Genomic DNA, 27280 nt, shown 5'->3' on the forward strand with positions numbered 1-27280 from the left:
TCACATGGACTGCCGCGTCATCCAGGGAGGTCGGGCTGGATGCCGAAAGAGGGACGCGCCACCAAGGCAACGGTGACGCGTTCCCTCTCTTGACATCCTGCCTGACATCCCTGGATGACGCGACAGTCCATGTGACCGCTGCAGCATGCGATTGGCCTGTGATTGGCTGCAGCGGTCACATTGGCTGAAACGTCATCCAGGGATGTTGGGCCGGATGTCGAGAGGGACGTGCCACCAAGGCAACGGCCGGGAGGCCGGACTGAAGGAAGAAGCAGGAAGTTCTTGGTAAGTACGAACGTCTTCTTTTTTTTTTTTTTTTTTACAGGTTGCTCTATATTGTGATCGGAATTCACTGTCCAGGGTGCTGAAAGAGTTACTGCCGATCAGTTAACTCTTTCAGCACCCTGGACAGTGACTATTTACGGACGTCGCCTAGCAACGCTGCCGTAATGCCGGCTGCACACATGTAGCCACCCGTCATTACGGGAGCTCCATACACGATTTTTATGGGCTTTCTTGAATTACAGGTTCAGTCCGAATCAAACTTTTTCAAGAAATTCGGCGAACCAGCCAAACCGAACTTATCATAAGTTCGCTCATCTCTAGTCATAGCCATACAGTAGGTAGAAGATGTTATGCTTTGCAGGTCTATGAAACCAGAAAATAGGAGAGTAAAAAGTTCTCTCACTTATTACTAAATGTACCACAAGAGTATACTGACCTACACTAACATACTAATCTTATGCTCCACGGATGGTACTCCATTTTTATATTCTATCACATGGTTTCACACAGTTGTCAGTGATGTGCCACGGTTTAGATATCCCGCCATATTGCAAAGATTAAGATTTTTTTTTATTCCGGCCCACTATTTAGAGTATGAAGACAAGTCGTATTCAATATAACTGTGGATAGGAAACACAAAGGATAACCATTTGGTATGCCATAGGTATGATGAGGTTTATACATGTCCCTAACATCCTTCACAGCTTTCTTATTCTTCTTTTTAACACTTGTCTAGTTAAAAGAAAAACATTTTCACAGAACTTTTTATACCATACTGGTGTTTATAGATCCCCATTCAGGACCCTTATGTATTAACCTGAGCATAGAGAAGCTTCAAGGAATGTCTCTAGAGGACCCAACAAGTTTGTGCATTACACGTACTGCCCATTATGTAATGCTTCATTTCCCCTGTGGGGGCGCAACAGGAGAATTAAACACTTGCTACCAGGTTCCTCTGCAGATTGAAAATGATCACTGTGGGTCTCAGCTGCTTGTTGTCAGGGAACACAACACCACATGGTTTAAACTACACGGCACAATCATTTTTGTTGGTGCTTTATCCAACAAATTCCCCTTTTAAATAATGCTAGAAAGAAGGAAATAAGCCATATTAATATAAAAAGAATAGGATTAGTTTGATTGTTTCAAGCTTTGGATGGAACACATCCATCTGTGAATCATTATCGATACCAGCAGACATGGCTGGGCACACTACTCATTGATTCCTCACCTATTATGCTGTACGGTTGTGTTTTATTCTTCAGGGAACTGGGAGACAAAGGAAGAAGAGAGCTGATTGTCTTGGCATTTTAATATAAATAATTCTATTCTAATTCAACGCAGATTTCCAGTAGAAATTATAGTAATGATTTATGTAGTATCTGCTCGACATTTTCAAAAGTCAATAGGGCAACGTCTTGATACATCTCCCTTTATTAACATGATGCAAGCAGTGTCCTATAGTGGGTAGATAGAGAATGATTGGAACAAAACAGCTCTTTAATCAATCTTTCAATATAAGAAACACATGTAGAACTGAGCTAGATTGATAATGAGATATAGTGCCATCTTAGACACAGCTTCCTCCCCTAATTGTAGGCAAAAAATTATAACCGCTTTGACCTGGTCTCCTCTCCCAGTTTAAAGAAGTACTCCAGCAATGTTTTATTTTTTTGCCTATACAGTGCAGTATAAACTTATTGTTAAAGAAAACTGTAGAGGCTCATGTGTATGCCTGTTTTAGTTGATGAAGGAATAAAAGCAAAAAAGCCAAAAAAACGGGTGTCTTCTATGCGCTGTTGATCAATAGGATCTTCCAAAGGACGTGTATTCCAAGTTCCTCAAGGATAACGGTATAGTCGGTATTGAAAGGATTTATTGATACAAGAAGATATAAAAACACAACTGTTTAACAATGAACAGTTTCGAAACCGGACCGGTTTCTTCCTCAGGTAGTATGTAAATGAAAGGGTGGGGTGTCGGTTAAATAACCGAGTGAAAGGTCAATTAAAAACAAGAACTACCGGGTCAGATACACAAATAAAAACACCAACTCAAATTACATATCAGAGTGTACATATGATTACAGTCAAAGTAAAAAAATATAAAATATAAAATAAAATATATGATATATATGAACTATGTACAAATGTCCAATGAAAGATGATTCATTTCTGTGTGTTATGCTTGGAATATGTCCAGCTGTTGAAAACATCCTGTATTAAACGGGATTGAACGTATACATATATACCCAAAAAATTTTGTACTTCAAGTTCTCAAACCGGGTCCTATGCTGCAAGCTGATCCTGCCACCAATCTACCGTGGAGGCTACCTAAGTGGAATTTGTTACACTGGATGTTATGCTCCCAGCATAACCCCACCAGGTGAGCGTATTTAGAACCTTGTTCACACGTGTAAAATCACAGTGTCACGCACTATTGTGCGCTTTGTGTTTTTTCTACCTTTCTCCAGCATGTTTTAGTTGATGAGCCATTTATGAGTTGTCGGCCGTCTTGGTTCCATCTTTCCCTCTGATATGGCTCCCTTAATGCAGCCTACATTTTCCATCATGCGTCTGGCTTTGCAGAGGCAGTGGAGTTTCATCACACTGCCCTTGCTCTTCTCTAAGTCCTATCTTAGTGCAGAAAGTGATAGATCAATGACATAGAACTTCTGTCCTCACACTGCAAAGTCTCACTGTATCATATGCAGCTTCAGCCTGTCTACTCTGCCTCCTGCTTAGGGTTTTCCATGTCAGCTCTTACGAGAAATCCTGACTAGTGAGGAGCAGCATCTCATAGAAATAAACTGCACTCTCTGCACACAGCACTCACAGATAGTTTAGACAATTATCGGAGTAAGGGAAGTTTTATAACTGCAGCTAATCATTGTATGGACTCACTTATGTCACTGCACTCCTGGTCCCTTTTATAGGGCAGTCATGATCTCTTCATCAGCACTATATGTATACATACATAGGAACATGGAGGGTGAAGCTGGGTGGGGTCTCAGGAGAAATTGGATTGGTTATAATGTAATCCCGTAGTTCACAGGAAGTCATGGACACACAGGAGAAAATGACCTCCTCTCTACACGAGAGCTTGGTCTATTTTGGTGGTCAGACAGATCACATGACACAGCTGCCCATAATGAAGGTGCTCAAAATGTATGGATGCAACTGAGCTGGATAGAAACAAATGACACTGCTACAATATTGATGGTGAGCTAGAATTATATATGCGAACGAAAATTTTGCTGGAGTGTTTCTTTAAGAACTTTTCACTAAAAAAATTAGATGAGAGATTTTCATTGATTTAGACAGCATCCACCAACATTCTCACGTTTATGGAGACATGTCCCCATATCTGTTCCCCAAAGTCTACTGCCAAGGGCAACATTCAATTGCAAAAAAAGTGAACCCCTTGGAATTACCAGGATTTCTGCATTGATTACTAATGAAATGTGGTCTGACTGTTATCCAAGTCACAATTATAGACAAACACAATCTAACTCAACTAATAACACACAAACAGTTGTACTGGTCTTTTATTGAGCATATGGAGTAAACACCCAGAGTGCAGGAAGAAAAAGTAAGTGAAAGTCTGTGTTAATGACTGCTCCAAGAGCTTATTGGCAATAGGTGTTTAATTTAAGAAGATGGGATTTGAAGTGTGGGTTTCACATGTGCTTTGCCCAATAATAAAGGCACACAAGGCCTGGTTACGGACAAAGCTGCTCTTCTCAAGAAAGATTGGTTGGCGTAAACCATGCCTCAAATAACTTTCAGAATACGTGTTATAGAGACGCATGAAGCTGGAAAACGCTATAAAAGAATTGCTAAAGACCTGGGTGTACATCAATCCAAAGTTAAATAAATAGTCTATAAATAGAGAAAATTCAGGACTGTCGCTACTCTCCCTAAGAGTGGATGTGCTTTTTAGATCATTCCAAGAGCACAATGAGCAATCCTGAAAAGGTGAGAAAGAAACCTAGGGGAACAGCAAAAGACCTTCTGAAGATTCTACAAATTGCGAAAAACTCTGCTCATGTGTTCATTATTAGAAAAACGTAGCATTTACTGATTAAATCTTGGATGGGTTTTATGGATGTACATATTTCGAATTCATTTGTCAGATTAAGCCACTTTTATACTTAAATAATACTGTAAGTTAAATCACCAAAATTCAACCCTACTATGTTGTCTAACTTTCAGTAGAATAATAAAAATGCTAAATTAGGTTGTGAAAATAAACGTTATTTTGGAAGAAGGGCTTTATTACTATGTTTAGCATTGCACTAAGACAATAAGAAAGCAAAGGATTTTTCTGGCAGCATTAGAATATACATTAAATGGTCACTAACTTTTCAAAAACTTTGCATAAATCAATAGTACAAACAAACTTTGTAATATATCTTATTAGAAAAAAATGCCTCTTTCTTCACTTAACAGGCCCCTTTCCTTCCATCCCCCAACTGTTCACTCACTCTGAATTGACGGCTTTTTCCATCTCAAGAGGAGACAGACAAACAGCTCACTGAGGGATGGATCAGGTTACAGATGCCCATAGAAGTCTATAAAGAGGGGAGGAGGGAGCAGGTGTAGAGTTAGAGGCAGATGAAAACACAGACGCTGCTGCAGATTCTATTAAGTGTTATAACTCACCCCAATGCTGGAATCTCAGCTACACTGCTCATTCCTGCTGTATAATCTTCCTCCATGCTGCTGCTGGTTCTATATATATATGATTGAGATAGGAGAGCAGAATTCTCCTGCTATATGTGTACAGTATATAGAATTCATGATAGCCGTTAGCCTCCTCCCGCTAGCTCAAAAAAAAAACAACCTAAGAATTAGAGATACAGCCTGCAGAGGGGAAAACTGCTAAAAAATGCAGAATGTAAGTCATATAATGGACAGAAATAATGTTATTTCTCATGTACACATCTATGACAGTTTATTCTGAAAAGTCACCTAAAAGGATAGGTATGCTTTAAAGAGGTTCTGTCACCAGATTATAAATGCTCTATCTCCTACATAATCTGATTGGTGTTGTAATGTAGATAACAGCAGGGGTTTTTATTTTGAAAAACGATCATTTTTCAGCAAGTTATGAGCAATTTTAGATTTATGCTAATTCGTTTCTTAATGACCAACTGGGCGTGTTTTTACTTTTTAACAACTGTGTGTTGTACAGAGGAGTGTATGACGCTGACCAATCAGTGACCAATCAGTGTCATACACTTCTTATTGTTCCAGCTCAGCGTAATTGTGCAGTGAAAGAAGCTGGGCTGGAACAATGAGAAGTGTATGGCGCTGATTGGCCACTCACTTGGCAGCAGAGGGAAAAATTGCTAAAAAAAATGTCATATACATGTCATATAATGGCCAGAAATAGTATTATTCTTCATGTACTCACTTACGACAGCTTATTCTGAAAAGTCATCTGAAGAGTTAGGTTCACTTTTATGACTCAAATATTTAGCTCAAAGCTGGAATGGCACCATGCTGACAGCAGAAGAGTGATAGAAATATGGCCGCAGTTCAGATATGTGGCGATTCACAGTATTACAACCTTCGCTGATTGAAGTGAATGAGAGAAGGCTGTAACAGAGTGAACCGCTGCTTCTGCAGTTTTGGCAATTCACAGCACAAAGAGTGACAGAAATGAAGGGAAAGCAGCACTCGTAGGAGAGCTGCGGCCCATTCAAAACAGCTGATCAGCAGGGGTCTCAGCAGTCGGACCCTGAGCGATCAATTTTTAGGGACTAGAAAATCCCTTTAAATACAATTTTAAGGTGGCATTGGCAAATTATATTCATTTACATGGTACCACCTGCTATGGTCTAAGTAACATGTCATTGCCATCCAACATGCATTGCTGTGGATGTGCTGAGATACAGTATCGTCCGCCAGAAATGAAAGCTTCTGACTGAGACGGGGAACTTGTCCAGTTGAAACTACACTCCCTAAATCACGAGCAGACACAATATTGCTATGAAATCTCAATATGGCGTGTCAAGTTAGATTTCTATGTTTTACAAGGACAGAAAAATTAGAAATTCCAGAGCATACAAAAATAATATATAAATATATTGAAAGAAAAAACTATTTCCTAATCTAGTACCGTATGTAACATCAACTTTCCACTGCCTGGGAAAAAACATGTGGGATTCTTATTGACAATCTGGTAGAAATATGTTCGCTTCTCTTAGAAAAACGATTGTTTTTACATTTGCTTTCTAGTCTCATGGTGTATTAAATTGCACCAGCTCATTTTTCAATTGCCAAAAGCAATTTCCCAAACACTTTGCCCCACCCTATGCTCGATCTTCTGCCAGGTTACTACAAGGCTGCAGCCAAATGAAGAAGTCTTGTGAAGGAACAGATTCTGCTTTCCAGAAGTGGTCAAAAAACATATGAAAATGTATACATGAGAGAGGACTGCGTATAACAAACCCAATACTAGCAGAGCTGCGCTAACACGTTGCACCTGACTGGATATTGTCAGAAATTCGGCAGCGTTTACGCTCTTTGTGGATATACCCTATAAATGAGGAAGGGGTTTCCTTGCTTGGTAACTATGTCATATGCATTGCACTTCATGGATAAGTCCAACAGAATGCACAGATTCTACAACAAAGTAACACTTAAAGGGTCATCCAGTTTGGAGAATGCATTTTTATCCAGATGGGTTCCCTGAATATTTCTGGGATTCCTAAGCAATTAGATGTAATGTGTGGGGGAACCTGTCAGCAAGCGTTGCAATGGGCTGTCTATGTAAAGCATGGACCTGCTGGGTCCTTTAGAGGGATATTATTTGTGGCCAAACTCTGCTCAAATCCTTAACTAAGAATTTGAAAATGTTTTTTCCAAACCCTCGAAGATTTTTTTTTTTATAAATTCTTTTATTTTCCATTTTCAAAAACACATAAAATAATGGTGCAGACCAAAGCCGCACTGACATCGGCCAACAGGCCAGCAACTGGAAATTACAAAAGTACAAAGATCACAGAGAAATAAACAACATACTTAAATCAATAAGGATAGAGAAACTCTGGTATGCACCCTGAACCCGCAGCCATGCATAATAACCCGTAAGAAAGAACAGGAAAGCAGTAAAAAGAGAAGAGAGAACAGAAAGGAGAGAGGAAGGGGAAAGAACTGACCTGACCCACTGGACCCAATGACCGAACCCTCTAAGATTTTATAAGTGTGCAAACTTGATTATTACAAACATAGAGCCATGGTGGTTCTGGGGTATTTTTACATAATTACCGAGCGAGGTAAGATATTCTTTTCCTTCTTTTATAAATTACACAGGAAAAACACTTTAAGGGCCCTTTATACGGAAAGATAAATTGCGAAAACGAGCGCCAATAACTGATATATGCAAGTCGTTAACATTCCCAAAACGTGCATTTATATGTTACACTACTTTTGTGTTTTTTATCGTAACTGCGATGGCTTGTCTTACATCCTCTCATGCAGTTTCCATTAGAAACAACAGTCGGATGCCAGATTACGCGAGTGTTGCGAGAAAATTATTGCTGGTCATACACTTGAAGCACATGTTCACACTAAACAATGAATGGGAATCTTCCATCTAACGATCGTTTCGGTGATTGCCGCCCCATGTAAAAGGCCCTTTAATCTACCTGACTGATAATATGCAGTAAGAGCAATAATTGAGGACTGGTGACAGTCTGACTAATGAAAATTAACTTAGCAGGAAAATGAATCAGAATTGCTTAACAGGTATTCTTGGTCATTAGTCAGTGTCTCTCTTAGGGTAAGTTCATACAGGGTGGATACGCTGTGTAAGAACACACAGCGTATCCACCTTGGACACTGCAGGGAATTCCGCAGAAAAACCGCACAACATTGTGGTGCAGTTTTTCAGCCGGAAATGTCTACTGCGGAAAATAGCAGGTTACAAGAAAACAAAAGGTCATACTTAGGCCCCATGCCGACGACCATAAAAATCGTCAGTAATTGCAGACCACAATTACAGACCCATTCAATTCTATTGTCCATGGACACCTTCCCGTTTATTTACGGGAAGGTGTCCGGCCCGTAGACGTGTACCGTAAAAGATAGGACATGTCCTATCTTTTGCTTTTTATGGTCCTTGCTCCCATGCTTTGTATGGGAGCACGGGCTGAAAATGCAGGCAGCTGCCCGCGACCCTGCCCACAATCACGGCCGTGATTACGGGCACGGCCGTGTGCATGAGGCCTTACCCGAACGTCCTGCAGCACGGCCTCCTGGGATGACATTTCATTCCATGTTACTGCTGCAGCCTGTGATTGGCTGCAGCGGTCAGATGGGATGAAACGTCATCCCAGGAGGTCAGGCTGGACGCAGAAGCAGAGTGTTCTGGGTAAGTATAAAAAAAATGTTTCTGAGTTACGATTGTTGCGGCGGAATTGTAGCTTTTGATCCGCAAATATCACAACATGTGCTATTTGTTGTGGATTTTAGGGAAAACCAGCAACAGAAGAGCAGCAATTCCGCAACATAATTTGACATACTGCGGATTAAAATACCGTACCCCAAGTCAATTTATGAACATTTTTTCGGCTGATTTTTTATGCAGCGTATGGATGAGATTTGTTCAAATCTCATCCAGTTTGCTGCTACTGTAATATGCTGCAGATTTACCGCAATGAAATCCATTATGGAAAATCCGCAGTATTTATGCTACGTGTGAACCCGTCCTTACTGTAAATAATACAAACGATACATCAGTGAAATTGATACATTCTTTGCTCGTGTATCAATACTTGTCAGATACGATTTTCAGAAGACTGGGAAGTCTCTTGAGTGAGCTGTAATAGTGGCCAAAACACAGAAACAACCGAGTAATGGATGAATTAACCTTTTTGATAAGGAATCTTTTGATGATCGATATCACGCTCCCCTACATGTGGGGAGAGGTAACAATATTTTGCTTCCCCATTACACAAGGGACAAATCATCTAATGTGAACCTAGATGACATGGCTCATTCTTAGATCTGTCATGTATCCCTCACACAGCCAGAAACCACTTTACCTGACTGCATTTTGTTGCAGTGTTTGGCTGGCCTGGATTTTGGAAAAGGTGCAGCTAATGTGGGAACTGAAGTCCAGATCATGAGACAATCTTCCTGGCCTCAGACCACAGGCTGGTGAATCATGAATGGGGAAGTTTTCTGTCTCAGGAGGAAATATATGACTGCACTTTTCTGCTTCCATTTAACCTGAGGTAATCTCTCATGCAGAGTTAGCTCTTTTTGACACAAAATGACATCAGTCAGCGAGGCAAACCCATCACCACAAGTCATGTCTAGTAAAGTTTACCCACCCACACAGAATAGTTATGGAAAACCGGACAACGTCACTGGCGTAGTGTCTACTCATTATTTCATCAGTGCTATATTTCCAGATTGATGAAATAAGGGAATAACATTGTACCATCACTGAACTGCAAAAATTCTGCCGCAAAATGGTGACGCTGTTTAAAATATGGTAGGAAAAGTTTATAATCAAAAGCATGACTGCAACTGTGTAAATCTGTGCGATAATGTTGCAGCAATTGGCAAAAACATTATCTGTGTATATATATATATACATATACACACACACACACACACACACACACACACATACACCGTGTTCCAAATTATTATGCACATTGGATTTAAGTGCCAAACATTTAATTATTAGTTTTTCAATTAAACTCATGGATGGTATTGTGTCATAGGCTGGGTTCACACTACCTATTTTCAGGCGTAAACGAGGCGTATTATGACTCTATTTACGCCTGAAAATAGGGCTACAATACGTTGTCAAACATCTGCCCATTCATTTGAATGGGTTTGCCGACGTACTGTGCAGACGACCTGTAATTTACGCGTCGTCGTTTTGACAGCTGTCAAACGACGGCGCGTAAATTGACTGCCTCGGCATAGAAGTGCACGTAATACGAGGAGGAGCATTTACGTGTGAAACGAGGCAGCTGTTTTCTCTTGAAAACAGTCTGTCTTTTCACACGTAAATGCCTGCTATCGTGTGAACATACCCTTAGGGCTCTTTGGGTCATTGTAATCAATCTCAGACACCTGTGATAATTCGTTTGCCAGGTGTGCCCAATCAAAGGAAAACTACTTAAGAAGGACGTTCCACATTATTAAGCAGGCCACAGGTTTCAAGCAATATGGGAAAGAAAAAGGATCTCTCTGCTGCCGAAAAGCGTGAAATAGTGCAATACCTTGGACAAGGTATGAAAACATTGGATATTTCAAGAAAACTTAAGCGTGATCATCGTACTGTGAAAAGATTTGTGGATGATTCAGAGCACAGACGGGTTCGTTCAGATAAAGGCATAATGAGGAAGGTTTCTGCCAGACAAAGTAATAGGATTAGGAGAGCAGCTGCTAAAATGCCATTGCAAAGCAGCAAACAGGTATTTGAAGCCGCTGGTGCTTCTGGAGTCCCACGAACCTCAAGGTGTAGGATCCTCCAGAGGTTTGCAAGTGTGCATAAAGCTATTATTCGGCCACCCCAAAACAATGCTCACAAGCAGAAACGGTTGCAGTGGGCACAGAAATACATCAAGACTAATTTTCAAACCGTGTTGTTTACTGATGAGTGCAGTGCAACCCTGGATGGTCCAGATGGATGGAGTAGTGGATGGTTGGTGAATGGCCACCATGTCCCAACAAGGCTGCGACGTCAGCAAGGAGGTGGCGGAGTCATGTTTTGGGCTGGAATCATGGGGAGAGAGCTGGTAGGCCCCTTTAGGGTCCCTGACGGTGTGAAAATGACCTCTGCAAAGTAAGTAGAGTTTATGACTGACTACTTTCTTCCGTGGTACAAAAAGAAGAACCGTGCCTTCCGTAGCAAAATTATCTTCATGCATGACAATGCACCATCTCATGCTGCAAAGAATACCTCTGTGTCATTGGCTGCTATGGGCATAAAAGGATAGAAACTCATGGTGTGGCCCCCATGTTCCCCTGACCTCAACCCTATTGAGAACCTTTGGAGCATCCTCAAGCAAAATATCTATGAGGGTGGGAGGCAGTTCACATCAAAACAGAAGCTCTGGGAGGCTATTCTGACATCCTGCAAAGATATTCAAGCAGAAACTGTCCAAATACTCACAAATTCAATGGATGCAAGAATTGTGAAGGTGATATCAAAGAAGGGGTCCTATGTTAACATGTAACTTGGCCTGCTAAGTTTTTTTTGATTAAAAGAGCTTTTGATTTATGTAAATATGACCTCCTGATGCTGCAAATTCAACAAATTACCATTTTAGTTCTCTTTACAACCTTTAAAATGTTTTGATCTCTGTTTTGCATAATCATTTGAAACAGTGCATTTTGAGTTTTTTACTTCTAAATCTTACCTGCAAACGCTGATGCTGCTGCAGAATCAACTGTAGCCTCTGGTGCCGATGTGGCCGTCACGATGCAGGACCTGTGAGTGACGTCACAGATCTGCACTGTCAGAAGCTGGGCGTTCTGAAGAGAAGAGGATGTTACTTCTCTTCAGAGCGCCCAGCTAGTGAAAGTATTAAAAACGCCCCGATGTACGCACATAATACACGCCCACTTGGACTTTTACTTTTAAACACACCCACTTGGACTTTTGCAAGCCTCATTTGCATAACTACAAAAATGGTCATAACTTGGCCAAAAATGCTCGTTTTTTAAAAATAAAAACGTTACTGTAATCTACATTGCAGCGCCTATCTGCTGCAATAGCAGATAGGGGTTGCAAAATCTGGTGACAGAGCCTCTTTAAGGCCCATAATCACGGCCCGCGATGGCGAGAACGGCCAGCCACGACTGTTGCATTTTCGTACAAAGTATGGGAGCACGGCCCGTAAAAATCGAAAAGTAGGACATGCTCCATAATTCCCGGCAAGGTTTTACGGCACGGATACCTATCCGTAGTGGTACGGAAAGGTGTCCGCGGCCAATAGAACCAGGATGGGTCCGTAATTGCGGACCGTATTGCGGTCCACGATTACCGAGTTTTTTTTACAGTCGTGTGCATGGGGCCTAACAGGAAACATTAGTGGCTTATCTATTTATTATTATATCATAATTATCTATTATTTATTTAGCGCCGACATGTCTCTATTTTCAACCGTACTAATTGTGTTACTATGTAACTAGGTCTCAATCTTATTAAAATAAACGCAATCATTTACCTCTGCAATTTGCCTAAATGGGAGCTTACAATATATTATCTCAAGTACATGGATGATATGAAGAAACCCAAGCACTAGGAAGAAAAACACACAAGGGAGTAGAACATATAGGGGTAATGGTAGTATGCCACCAGGCCAAACAATTTTGGCCTAGTGACAGTCTACCTTTACATTGTTTTAAATCGACTGAGAATAAATAAAGAACGTATATATTGAAGAATGCCTGGTGAAGTATAATTTACATAGATGTTTTCATGATGATGGTTGCAATGCTTTATGTGCTGACAGTGTACTCATTCATCACAAACACTTACCTCAGTAGTGGTCCCAATATCAGCAGATGGGCTACATGTGCTGGCATCCTGAGGCGCCGTGCCAACACTGCTTCTGATCGGCGAGCTCGGAAATGGAGCAGCCGAGGAGTCAAAGTACATTGTTGACTGATACAAAACTCCTTTCTTCTGAATCTTCTCCCACACTTTGCTCATGGTGTCAGTCAGCTGATATAACAATTGCACCTAGAAAGGTGAAAAATATAAATAAATAAATTAAGACTATCAAACTCATAACAAAAACATACTCCCGAATGACCTTAGTATACAAGGAATATTCTGAAGAATCAAGAAGGATCTTTTATAAGGAGACAATCTCAGGACCTATTAAGCAATTCTGATTTAATAAAGGCTGAGTCCCCTGTTCGAGATCCTACTCTATCAGCCAGTGTGGATAGTCCACACAAAGAGATTCTAGAAAACCGAGTGCTTCCTGCATTACATGCAGTTCCCTTTGTGCACTGACAGGACCACCCGCCGTAACCCCCTTATTGGAGGCAACGTAAATATTGTGTCTCAGAGTGGCCATAGACGCACAGATAAATCCAGCAGATGCAAGGCATCTTTCAAATCACGTTGTGGAGATCCACCCCCCTGTATGTCTTTTTAGATCAGAAGGAGTTTTGAGTCCAGGATTAGGGGAAGGGGAAACATTCCTTAAAGAGGCTCTGTCACCAGTTTATGACTGCCCTATCTTCTACCTAATCTAATAGGTGCTTTAATGTAGATAACAGGTTGTTTTTTTTAAACGTTTATTTTTTACCACGTTATAATCATTTTTAGTTTTATGCTAATTAGTTATAAATGCCCAACTGGGAGTTTTTTTACTTTCCACCAAGTGGGCGTTGTAAAGAAAAGTGTATGATGCTGACCAATCAGCATCATACACTTCTCTTCATTCCTGCCCAGCTTGTTTCACTGCACAGCGTGATCTCGCAAGATCACGCTGTGATGGGACTTCCTCCCACAGGTCCTTCACCGGAGCCATGGAAGACTGAACAGACCGCCTCCAGCCGCTGCAGATTCAGATAAACGTCCTAGCATGGCTGGAGGCGATGTCTGTAAACTCTTCCGTCGCTCCCGTGAAGGAGAGATCACGCTGTGCTGTGAAACAAGCTGGGCTGGAATGAAGAGAACTGTATGACGCTGATTGGTCAGTGTCATACACTTTTCTTTACTATGCCCAATTGTTGAAAAGTAAAAAAAATGCCCAGTTGGGCATTTAGAACAAATTAGAATAAAACTAAAAACGATCATAACTTGGTCAAAAATAAACGTTTTTCCAAAAGAAACAAAAAACTGTTATCTATATTAAAATGCCTATTAGATTATGTATAATAGAGGGCAGTTATAAACTGGTGACAGAGCCTCTTAAATACTTCCTTTGGGAATATTTCCCTTCCCTCTCTGATCCTTCTTTTGATCTAGAAAGGCATACCAGGAGAACAAGTCTCCAGAACGTGATGAGAAAGAGGCCTTATATCTAAGGAGAAAACTAGAAATATACAAAAAACATATAGCGCTCCATGGTACAGAACCTTCAGAAAGTAAAGAAATGCTGAAAAGAAGTGACAGTTGTTGCACTTACCTTATAGAAATGTGCTCAAACAGGCACAACCTGTGACAAGGTAAGTAATTGATAACTGGTGTAAGATGCTGCTCGCCTGCCCTGGGGGATGGATCTGTAGGACCACAGCCATCAGAAGATAGAAATATGGAAACAAAAACAAAAAAATGCAGGGTTCTTTGAATGCTGCTACACTCCTCAACATTGAAATTGCAACACCAAGAAGGGCACGCCGTAAGGTTATGCAAATCGAGAAAGTAGCAAATGTCGCCAAGATCTGTAAATTATGAAATATTCAAGCACCTAGCTCCAATCTGTGGCATGTGGGATGGGGGGGGGAATAAAATCCTGATTGAAAGCAAAACTATTTAGTCACATGAAACCTCAAAATCGGATTAAGCGGTGTGGTATGATTGCGCGATGCCACCTGTTCATCGACGTGCCAGTTATTGCCAATTGTCGCAAACTAAGAGGGACAGAATCCTTGAACTGAGAGACCTTGGTTTATCACTCTGGTAGATCGCTACGTGCCTAGGCCGAGATGTCAGCACTGTTCAACTTTGCGTGTCCCGGAAGTTGGTAGAACAACGACAAACGGGAATGGCAGGTGCACGGAGGCGAACATCTGCACAAACGGATCGTCTGATTGGAATAATGTTGCGTAGTGATCCATTCTTTACTGCAAGTGACATTGAACATCCTATCCCAAGCCTAGGGCAGCAACCAGTGTCGACACAAACCATCAGAAGGTGTTTGCACGACATTGGGCTACGACCCAGATGTCCAGCTACAGGTGTTCCATTGGGACCGCTCTCAAAGGCTATCATGGTGCACAGCAAGTCAGCGATGGAGGCTAAAATGATGGTCTATCCTCTTCAGCGATGAGTCCCGCTTTTCTTTCAGATGCAAGATAGTCGGAGATTGGTCTGGAGACCACGTGGGCAACGCCATGAAGAGGCCTACACAAGGGAACGTCACATCGGTCCTACTCCCGGGATTATGGTGTGGGGTAGTATAATTTACGGTAACTGGACCCCTCGTTTCACTTTTAGATATACTAACAGCTCGCCATTATGTTGATTTGGTCGTAGAACCAGTGGTATAGCCTTTTCTCTAAAGTGACCCAGAAGCCGTTTTTCAACAGGACAACGCCAGGACGCATGTTTTGTGCAACCTGCGTAGCCTAAACGAGCTACCATAGCCTGCAGCTTCTCTGGACTTGTCTCTCTTCAAGCAGATCTGGGACGTCATTGGTCGGCAATTGCAAAGGGAGTTGCCAGCAGCCAATCTTGATGATTTGCGTGCCCAAGTGCATTCAGCGTGGCATAACATTCCTCAGACAACCATTAATAACCTCATTGATATCATGCCAAGGAGAGTAGGTGCATGTATTTCTGCGCGTGGTTTTCATACTTGATACTGAATAAACCAAATTGTTTAGAATATTTTGTTTCCATTTTTTTATCATTTGCATATTATTAACATGTCTACCAATCCTGTAATTTCTACAATTACAAAACATTGTCTTCTTGGTGTTGCAATTTCAATGTTGAGGAGTGTATAACCGCACTTGACACGTCATGTAGTGGAAGGAATGATGCTTTATGAACAGATAATAGTAGACAACGCTTCTTGGCACCTGTCCTGTCCGGTGCCAAAATGCACTGTCTTCTTTTATCTACCAGTAAACCATCATTCATTCCACTACCTGAAATGTCAAGTGCGGTTATAACAGCGCTCAAATTACCCTGCATTTTTTGTTTTTGTTTCTGTATTTAAATCTAAGGATATAATGGTTTACCATGAATAGATTTTCAATACAGAATTTTAAGTCAATATACAATTATGTCCACCCTTAACTTTTCCTGAATTGTGCGAAGTTATACAACTTGCCATAACACCAATTTAATACAATGTCACTCAATCCAATAAAAAAAACTTGTGTTAACGTCTATTTTTTTATTTTTTTTTATTTTTTTAACATGGGAGTCTATGGGCTACGGATTGTATCCTTTATAGGCAATTATCAGAGCCATCTGGTAAAAAAAAAAAAATGTATATGTAAACCATACGGTTTTTAACATGGGAGTCTATGGGCATCGGATGCAATCTGCCAGAGGCATCCGTTTTCCTTAAATGTTTGTATAACATCTCTCGCTACACATCTCAGGATGAGAGATTAGTTAAGGAAAAACACCTATGTACGATGGTTAGGTTTACATATTAAGATTGTAACTGTGACCAGAGAGATGTTTCGATGACTAGTACTGGAAAGACTATGTAAGATGCACATGGAGACCGAGAAATATTCAGTAAAGTTTCTATTTTATAGAAAAATTTGTTCTCATCACAGCAATAGACAGTTCCGCTATTTTCCATAATTCAATGATGTAACCCGCAGAACGATAAACCGATCAAGAAATGTTTTAACAGGTCAGAAAATACTCTGATCTCAATGATCCAACTTTGCAGCAGTCTGCCACATGGCCATTAACCGCATTGCTAAACAGAGGCAATTCGTAGTAAAACACCTGTGGTTTTTGGACACGTGTCACACTCCCTTACTGTGTGAACCCAGCCGAACAGTTTAGAGCACGGTGAAAAATACACATGGATTTTTATTAAATAAAACCATCTGAAAAAGAATCGAGACCGGGATTCAAGGTATTGCGGTGATTGCTAAACATTCAATGGTTTCTTCTAGAAATAGGGAAATTTCACAAATAAAATACATGAGCACAGACAATGAGCTTGGGTTGAGTGCTCAGCCAACGTCATGAAGAAATGTATATATGCCAGTACCATAGCCCACTGGGAATTGTCATTGCAATATTCACAGAACAAAATGTTTAACTTCCACATTGTTTGACTAAGTTGGAAGATATTTACACAAGCGTTCATAAATAAGCATTAATCACGGGATGTATATGACAACACGTTTAACATGCAGTGTATAAAACATGGCGCATACAAGAAATAAGGACAAGGTCTGGATGCCGACCACAGCTGGATGCCATATATTCCCTACTGAATCAATGGGAACTTTTTCCCCTATATATATTTATATATTTCTAAGACGTCTCGGCCTGGGGACACATGCAGCTTTGATGCCGACTTATATGGACAAAACAGATGCAGGAAACACTAGGGTCAATCTGCATTCAATGTTACACAGGGCTCGATTTCTGTATATGATGAAAGCTTTCAACACTACACAATTCAGAAAAATTTACATAAATGCTCCTTGAACTTCTGTGCTTTATACTTATTTGCCTAAGTGTCGCTCTGAGCAATTTTATCCATCTATTTGTAGGAACACTTGACCTACAGTACAGCTCGGAACATAAAAATGAAAATGACGCTAGCACTGATGAGCCCACAACTGGTAAAACTCTTTCTCTCTCTTTGTAGATTTTTTTTTTTTTTTTGTGTGTGTGGGATTTTGTTTCTAGTTTTAAACATGTGAATAATGGTAATTTGTAAAGTTATTTTGCCTAATGGTTTAAGGCCAAGTTCACACAGGGACGTTCTGCTCAGAGAGATGAGTCAACTATCAAATCTAAAAATACAGATTTTTAACGCATTAAATACACAGTAGCAAGAAACTTTAACTTAACTTTCTGAATGAGTTTTCAATGGCTTTTGTTGTGAGATATCACGCCGCCGCAAGTTACCAGTATCAAGATAAACTTGGCTACATCTGTACCGTAATGTAGTGAAAACATACACATGGTTCAAGAGATTGTGGTGCTATGGTGATTTTTTCTTACAACATACATATGAATATGTAGTTGTATTTTATTGTGCTTTTTCCATTTAAGTCAGTGGTTCCCAATCAGGGTGCCGCGACACTCCTCTGAACCACTGCCACGGCCGTGCTTTCTCTCCTCCTCCTCTCAGCGCAAAGTGCATGTGAGGAGATTTTTTGCAGCCCCCTTGTAGATAGCACCCCCCACCCCCGTAGATGGTACCCCCCCATCCCTCCTCCCTATACATAGCGCCACTGTAGCTCCTTAAAGGAGCGGAATCTCTGTGTAGCCGGGGACTCCGCTCCTCGACGCAGCACTTGATGTCTCTGTCCATAAATGGACAGTGACATCAGGGGCAATCCCTGAAGCAATTGCTATTGCTCAGCTATTTATAGGGATGTATGTAGCAGTGCTGAAACTATCTATCAGAAAACAATAGTACATTTCATTGCTGCCGCATTACAACATTTACCACCTTATAGTATTATTATATTGTTGTGAATCACATGTCTGTTGCCGGCGAGGTGGCCGAGGATTTGGCTCCAGGAGAAGCCCCTGACGTGGAATCCCCGGTCACAGTGTCGGCAACGATGAGGACGGGGTTTCCGCTTCAGGAATCTATGTCATATATGGACAAAGACATCAAAGGAGCGGAATCCCCGGCCACCGGGGGATTCTGCTCCTTCAGGGTGCTACAGTGGCGCTATCTACAGGAAGGGGGGGGGGTGCTATCTATAAGGGGGCTGTGTGGCACTACCTACAAGGTGACTGTGTGGCACTACCTACATGGGGGCTGTGTGGCACTACCTACATGGGGGCTGAGTGGCACTACCTACATGGGGGCTGAGTGGCACTACCTACATGGGGGCTGTGTGGCACCACCTACAAGGGGGCTGTGTGGCACCACCTACAAGGGGGCTGTGTGGCACCACCCACAAGGGGGCTGTGTGGCACTACCCACAAGGGGGCTGTGTAGCAATACCTACAAGGGGGCTGTGTAGCAATACCTACAAGGGGGCTGTGTGGCAATACCTACAAGGGGGCTGTGTGGCACTACCTACAACGGGACTGTGTGGCACTACCTACAAGGGGGCTGTGTGGCACTACCTACAAGGGGGCTGTGTGGCACTACCTACAGGGGGCTGAGTGGCGGGCTGATGTTCATTTTAGTGAGAGTGGGGGAGCGGATGTTCATTTTACTGTAAGTGGGAGGCTGATGGTCATTTTACTGTAAGTGGGAGGCTGATGGTCATTTTACTGTAAGTGGGAGGCTGATGGTCATTTTACTGTAAGTGGAAGGATGATGGTCTTCAAGTGGTTTCCACCCGACCTCCAATTAAAATTAATAGGAGGCAAAAAATACCTACGTCTTTTGCATTAGCTTCAACGGCTTAAAAAACACACACAAAAAAGGTCAAATAACGCGGTCAATTCAAAATCGGACTCAAATTTCCTGAAGGATTTTTGAGGCAGGTTTTTTCTGCCTTACAAAAAATGCTGTGTGAATAGTGTAGTGCTGGGTTTTAGCCGTTTTTTGTCTTTCTCTAAACAATTTTTGGTTTAGGGGTGCCCTGAGAATTTTTTTTCCCCTGGGGTACCTCGAGTCCGAAAGGTTGGGAATTGAGAAAACCATTTCAATGTAACATAAAATGCCATATTACATGGTATGCTTCACCTGATGCCATATTACAGATAGATAAACCAGTTCTATGTTCCATAAGATGTCATTTTACATAGTAAGTTCCATCTACTGCCATATTACGGAGCTATTCTCCACTAGAAGAGTAGCTTCTCTTCATAATGTTGTAATACAGAGCACCATATAGCAGCATACATGGTGCCAATGGCTCTGTAGTAAGGAGTCTCAGGGACTGCGTGTGTCCCTGTACAGCCCCCTGCAAATGACGTGCATGAGACCTTAAAATGACTTTATGGGACGAGTACCAGTGGTACACTGATAATAGGGGTCAATGACCAGCAGCTCAATGACACGAGATCCATAACCAATGACATTCAAGGTCACTTACTGCAGCACAATGACACCTAAACCGTGATAGACCAACAAGTTAAAAACAGCATCTTCCCAAAACAAGTATTCAACAGACATGTGATTCACAACAGTATAATAATTTTTTATTATTAATACTATAAGGTGGTAAATGCCGTAATGCTGCAGCAATGAAATGTACTATTGTTTTTTGATAGATGGCTTCAGCACTGCTACATACATCCCTATAAATAGCTGAGCAATAGCAATCATTCCCTAGTTACATAGTGTGAGATCTCACTTGTTCTTAGCTGATCAAGTTTTTTTGACACTTTCTGGTGGCAATTTAATTATTTCTTGGAATAGCCAAACAAGCTCTGCCCTGAGAAAGTGTGGAAGGCAGGTGAGTCCAGCGGCTCAAAACCTAGCCGTTTCACAACTATGACATTTACTATAAAAACTACACAAACTGTAAGAAGAATATAACAAGCTCAGGGAACTCAAGTTAAGTTAATGTTTGAACATGGGTTTAGGTAATTTGTGTTTATCATAGGCTTCGTTCACATCTGCGTTCAGGTTTTCCATTACTCTGCTATGTCATAGGAGCAGCTCAACGAAAATACTGGAAGCGCTAGAAATTGTTGCATGACTGACATCAACGGCGCCCGAAGGGACCCATTGACTTTAATGGGTCCCGTTGGGTTTCCGTCATTTTGTACGCCATTTTTGACCGAATCTGCGATGAAGGCTCCTACGGAGCTATTCACATCTAAAAGATCCGTTAGGGGGTCTCTGTCAAAGATTCTGTTAATTTTGCTGAATCAAATAGCTCAGCATGCTGCCCTATTATGTTCGGCAAAATGACGAGAAACCATAACGTAGGCCAAAGGGAAGCTATTAAAGTCAATGGGTTCTGTCGGGTGCATTGATTTGCGGCATGGATACCGAGCTTCCGGTATTCTCGATGTTCTGCTCCTAAGACTGAGCAAAACAACGGAACCCTGAACGCAGATGTGAACGAGCCCTAAACATATATGCTTTCATAAAGAGAATTTTTTTTTTTGTCAACAATTGTATGAACTTGTTGTAAAATTCTCCAAGTAATCACCACCTCGATCCAGAGCACAGCGTGGATGTACTTTAGCAGAGATAACCAGCACTAAAATTGGTCATCAGTAAAATATAAAAGGGGATTGCACATGGGGCTTCACTTTAAAGGGGAACTGTCACCTATCCGAACGTGTCTGTTTTACTAAATAATTGTATTCCCCATGAAAAACAATTCTGGAACATATTTTCTTAGAAATCCATGTTGTACCTTTCCTCTGTTAATACTAATAGTAAGTATTAATAAATTGCCAACTGGGTGTCACCAGCTGGGGGCGTGTCCCTACAGCGTCTGACAATGTCCAATCAGTGCTGACAGTATCAGACTGTGTAGGGAAGGGGAATGGTAACACCCAGTGGTCAATTTATTCCTAAACGTCCCTGAACACAATTTATTTAAATATATATTAAATAAAAGTTGATTTTTAGTTAAATCCACATTCAGTCAGTTTTGTGGATATACTTAATCTATAATTTAGTGATACAAAGTTAGTCATATAGTAGTATTATAGTACCATATCCTTGCACATGTACATGGCTAAAGGATGGTTGATGTTCTAATATTCATACTCTTAATGCAAATATTCGCATCATTTAAAAAAAAAAAAAAAAAAAAAAATCTAAATATCTAGATTTGTCCAATATTCTGTGATGATTAATTTCTTAATAAATATTTGTAGTCGTTGGTGCTCCATTTTTCTGATACAGCGCCCCAAATCTCCTGTGTACATAGAGAAAACTAACGTTCTAGGGTGAGCTCACTGTATACTATTTTATTATTGAATTTAATGCATAAACACTATGCCATAAGCGCCCCCTAGTGGTGGCAGCAGGAGGGAAGAATTTTATTATTTAACTCTATGTATGTCCATGCTGAGGATTTGAAGTTCTGTATCAGAAAAACAAAGCTCCAATCGTTATTAATATACTGTATGTTAGGAAGTATATCTGCACAGTAAATATGTAGATTTACTTTAAAGTTAAAAAAGTAACAAAACAGCAAAAAAGACACACACCATATAGCTGGCCTAAATCCTGTATGTGCTGATGATCGTTTACTCGTGATATGCATATTATGTTTTTACCAGGGTTGGATAATCTTTAAAACTTTCCAAGTGAAAAATATCTGTTAACATAGAACTCAGCTTTCTCAGGGCCCTAAGGGTCTTATCACAGCCCTATACACACATCTGATCTCGGCCAAAATTCACTCTACCCCGCTTCCGGTCCTAGCCAAATGGAAGACACAAATACCAGACCTTTTACTGGAAGATCTGACTGACATCTTGAATTCACATTTGACAGTCTCTCCGGCTATCAATAATAAACTCATACAATTATACATTATACACCAAGCTTATCTCACCCCAGTGAGATTAAACCGAATGGGAAAAGTACCTACTTCAGCATGCCATAGATGTGGTCAGTCAGAGGCAGATTTCTGGCACCTTATGTGGGAATGTTCATACATATTAACATTTTGGACGAAGGTATATGAGGTTATTACTCCGTTATTGCCTAGTCCTCTGACATTTTCCCCGAAGATAGCCCTTTTGGGACTCATTGATGATGAAAACTGGACACGTCACACTGGTATTTTCATTAGAGAATCTTTATTTTTAGCTAGGAAAACAATAGCCATGCACTGGATGGCAGACACAGCTCCATCAATAATCTCCTGGAAACAATTGGTCAACACCGTTGTTACATATGAACAGCTGGTATACTCCCACAGAGGATGTCCGGACAAATTTCAGGGAGTGTGGGGACAATGGTTAGACTCCAGAGTTGCTCCTGATGATAACTTTACTCCGCAATAAAATAATTTAATCCCCCCGATACTCAGGCAGAAGATAGGGCAATAATATCTGTGACCTTGCAGTGCGACATAGGCGACCTGTTTTGTTTTGTTTGATCTATCTATATAAATGTTCCCTTTCATATATGGAAAACAGCATGTAATAATCCTGTAATTCACTATTTGATCGATAAATGACCAGTAGAGTATTGCTATAAAGATAACTGTCTTTAATGCTTATATTATATACCGTACACATATTGTCATCATGGATGTTGTCATGTCATATCCAATTGCTGTGATACTCTGTATGTGATATTTTGAATAAACGAATTTAAAAAAAAAAGAACCCCAAAAAATTGCCTGACTATCATATTTGCAAACATTTTATTACTTTGAATGTTGAATTGCTGAAAGACACAAGAGGCACATTTTAGGGAACATCTTTCCTATAAATGAGACACACTATACACTCCATAGTGCTGCACAGGTCACCCAGCTGCTATTGAGTTGAGCGCAGACCAAGATATATTGTAAGACACTGGATACCTCTGTGTGTTGACCAGTTCTGAGGTCCCGGAGCTCATTTTCACAATATTGACTTGCCAGAATGTTACAATGATACTCTTAAATTTACTGCATGTGACGTTCATGTATAATAATAAATAAAATATAAAAATAAAATAAATTTTTTTTTATAGTCTTGGGAGACTTGTATCTGAATCATCTTACAAAGTGTTATTAAAGTTTTCGTATAGATCACAACTAAAGAGAACCTTTATTTTTAAGACTGTTAATGTGTGGTAATTTGGTAGTGGTATTATAAGCAATAATGCCCACCTGGAAATTGAAACAGGTCAATTATAATGCATTGTGGTCATTGGGTTCAATCACATGGACGCATTACACGTCTGTGTTAAAGGAGTTGTCCTAGTACAGACATAGAGAGCATATTGCGAAGATATGTCATCAAAGCCTGATCGGTTGGGGTTCAACCACTGATCCCAGAAGCCACTTCGATGTAGAGGTTGGCAAGGGACAGATGCCTTCACGGATTCTAGTGATATGCCACTCAAGTCCATCTAAATCTTACCATCAGAGGATAGGATGACATTTGGCAATTCCGCACCACCTCACTGGAGAATCGATTCTCTTTTGGGAAGTCAGAAGGTAGAGAGGCTTCAGGTAATACTCCTTGGTAAAACGCACATAGCTCTCAAGAAAGGAGAAAACTGCTTCTAAAGATAAATTTACACAGGTGCAGTGAATACTTCCCAACAGTCCAGATTTTGGTGGAAGAATCCTGTGAACCGGACCGCAAAAGGGGCCGGGTAATGCAAATGTATCCAGAAAATGTGCGATTCAAGTCATTTTGAAACGGGGATGAAGCTTAAAATGTCCCGATTTTGAGGAATTAAATGTAGGCAAGTTTGGCAGTGTAAGAAAAAAACCTTGGTCCAAAAGTCTAGAGGACCCCTTTCAAAAGGACCTACCATTTCTTGTGAAACCTCATGGGGTAATAGGAGACCAAAAAATAAAACATCTCTCAAATACATATAAAAATAATTAGGAAAATGAAAATACTGCCTCTCTAATTGAGTGCTGAAAATTCTGTCCCTTTAAGAGCTAAGATGACTTCTGCTGACCTGGCTTTCCACATACAGCAGTAAGCAGTCCAAGTCTCAGGACTCCTGGGACACTTCCTGCTTCTGAGCTGGGAGAGTCCGCTGGGAGGAGGGGGAGGGGCTCTGCTGGGTGTGCAGCATGTGTACTGGGAAGTATTCTGCTGCTATCTTACATCATGCTGGATGTTCGTATATTTGCAGCAATGAAAGAAGATTCTCCTGTGTATTATGGAGCAGTTAGAGGAGGAGGCTCAGTAGCGTAGCTATTGGGGTCGCAGCGGTCGCAATTGCGACCGGGCCCCTAAACCTGGAGGCCCACAGGGTCCCCATCGCCACACAGCACACTAATGATTAAATACATTCTCTGTGCTGTGACGCCGGCACTTCCTAGTAATGGGCCGGGCTCCTTAGACGTCACGGACACATGGTGCACTCAGTGTACCATGTGACCGTGACGTCATGTGAGGGACGTTCCAGCCAGCATGGAAGAACAGATGAGGAAGATCCTGGAAGACTCCAAGTGAGCTGCAGAGGGGGCCCGTAATGTGTATGTAGCCTGAGCCATGAGCGGCTCGACGCAAACAGGTGCGATGTAGTGACGTCATCGCGCCAGTCTGCGCCGAGTCACACATAGCACGGACTAAAGGAGGAGAATGATCCTCCACCCGGCATGGGAATGGGGTTAGGTAAGTAATTTTATTATTTTTCTACTGTGCACATATGGGGGGCATTATACTGTATGGGGGGCTATTATACTATATGGGAGCCATTATACTGTATGGAGGGCTGATATGGGGGGCAGTATGCTGTATGGGGAGCTGATATGGGGGGCATTATACTGTACAGGGGCAGCTATGGGGACATTATACTGCATGGGTGGCTGATATGGGGGGCATTAGACTGTATGGGGGCAGCTATGGGGGCATTAGACTGTGGGGGGCTGATGGGGGCATTATACTGTGTGAGGGCAGCTATGGGGGCATTATACTGTGTGGGGGCATTATACGATGGGGCAGCTATGGGGAGCATTATACCGTGGGGGCAGCTATGGTGAGCATTATACTGTGGGGGGAAGCTATGGGGCAAAATATACTGTATGGGGCAGCTATGGGGGGTATTTACTGTGTGGGGGCAGCTTTGGGGGAGAATTATACTGTGCGGGGGCAGCTTAGGGGGGGAATTATACTGTGTGGGGGCAGCTATGGGGGGAATTATACTGTGTGGGGGCATTATACTGTGTCGAGGCAGTGATGGGGGGCATTATACTGTGTAAAGGCAGCTATGGGGTATTGTACTGTGTGGGGGCTGCTATGGGGATCATTATACTGTGTGGGGCAGCTATGGGGGGCATTATACTGCGTGGTGGCAGCTATGGGGATGCAGCATACTCTGTGGAGGTAGCTATGGGTGTCATTATACTGGGTGGGGGCATTATACTGTGTGGGGGAAGCATACTGTGGGGGAAGTTGGGCAAGGCTGCTGGGCATAGACACGAGCAGGGATCTGGTAGTGTTTAGGAGGGCAATCTGAAGAATCGTTCCCTAGAATCACCAGAGAAGAAGAGATACAAGAAAGGTAAATCCTGTCTCTAATTCTCTCCCACTTTCTCCTCAGTGACTGCTGCTGGCTCTGTGGCAATGTAGTGGGATTCAGATTAACCCTTTACAAGCAGCTATGTACTACTCCTCTAGCAGACATAGGGTTCAACCACTGCAGATTTGTTGGATAAAATTCTGTGACTTAAAATCAGTTCCATTGATCTGAATAAGGATGTTTCTGCAGCAGGTGCTTGGATTTCTGCAACCACATTCAGATGTAAGGAACCGATTTTCAGTGGCAGAAATTTCTGCAAAAAATCTGCCGCTTGTGAACCCACCCCTTTACAAGCAGCGGTCTCTACCTATCGCAGATTAACCGTTAAGGGCTTCTCCACACGTAAGCGGAATGGCTGCGTATTTTCCATCCGGAATTGCAGACGGAAGATACGCAGAATACAAATCTCATCCACATGCTGCGTAAAATTTCCGAGCAGAAATTCATCTGTGGTGCACATTTTTCGTACAGCAGCACGCCAATTCCTGCTGCGGCAAGGGGACTCTATTGCTGCATTTGTCAGAGAAGATGTCACCATCTCCCAACATTGAGGAAAAAGTCAGCAAAATACGCACCATTTTATGCAGTAAAAAACGCAGGAAATAGTGAGTTTTTTCCGCAGCGGAATGTCTAAGGGTATGTTCACACGCACTAATTACGGACGTAATTCGGGTGTTTTTGCCCCGAATTACGTCCGAAAATAGCGCCTCAATAGCGCTGACAAACATCTGCCCATTGAAAGCAATGGGCAGACGTTTGTCTGTTCACACGAGGCGTAATTTACGCGCCGCTGTCAAATGTTGGCGCGTAAATAGACGCCCGCGTCAAAGAAGTGACCTGTCACATTTTTGGCCGTAATTGGAGCCGTTATTCATTGACTCCAATGAATAGCAGCGCCAATTACGTCCGTAATGGACGCGGCGTTCAAGCGCCTGCACATGCCGGTACGGCTGAAATTACGGGGATGTTTTCAGGCTGAAACATCCCCGTAATTTCAGCCGTTACGGACGCCCTCGTGTGAACATACGCTCA

At 41.7% G+C, this 27280-nt stretch overlaps 1 protein-coding gene across 1 annotated transcript in view; it reads right to left on the reverse strand.

The window, feature by feature from the left end:
• VPS13B (vacuolar protein sorting 13 homolog B) overlaps positions 1-27280 on the reverse strand; it is an 886671-nt gene that overhangs the window by 346204 nt on the left and 513187 nt on the right. The window contains exon 25 of the mRNA XM_075825953.1: positions 12805-13008. Coding sequence (XP_075682068.1) covers positions 12805-13008 — 204 coding nt within the window. The remainder of the gene's footprint in view (positions 1-12804; positions 13009-27280) is intronic.

This window comes from Rhinoderma darwinii, chromosome 5 (assembly GCF_050947455.1).
Source record: "Rhinoderma darwinii isolate aRhiDar2 chromosome 5, aRhiDar2.hap1, whole genome shotgun sequence".
NCBI lineage: Eukaryota > Metazoa > Chordata > Amphibia > Anura > Rhinodermatidae > Rhinoderma > Rhinoderma darwinii.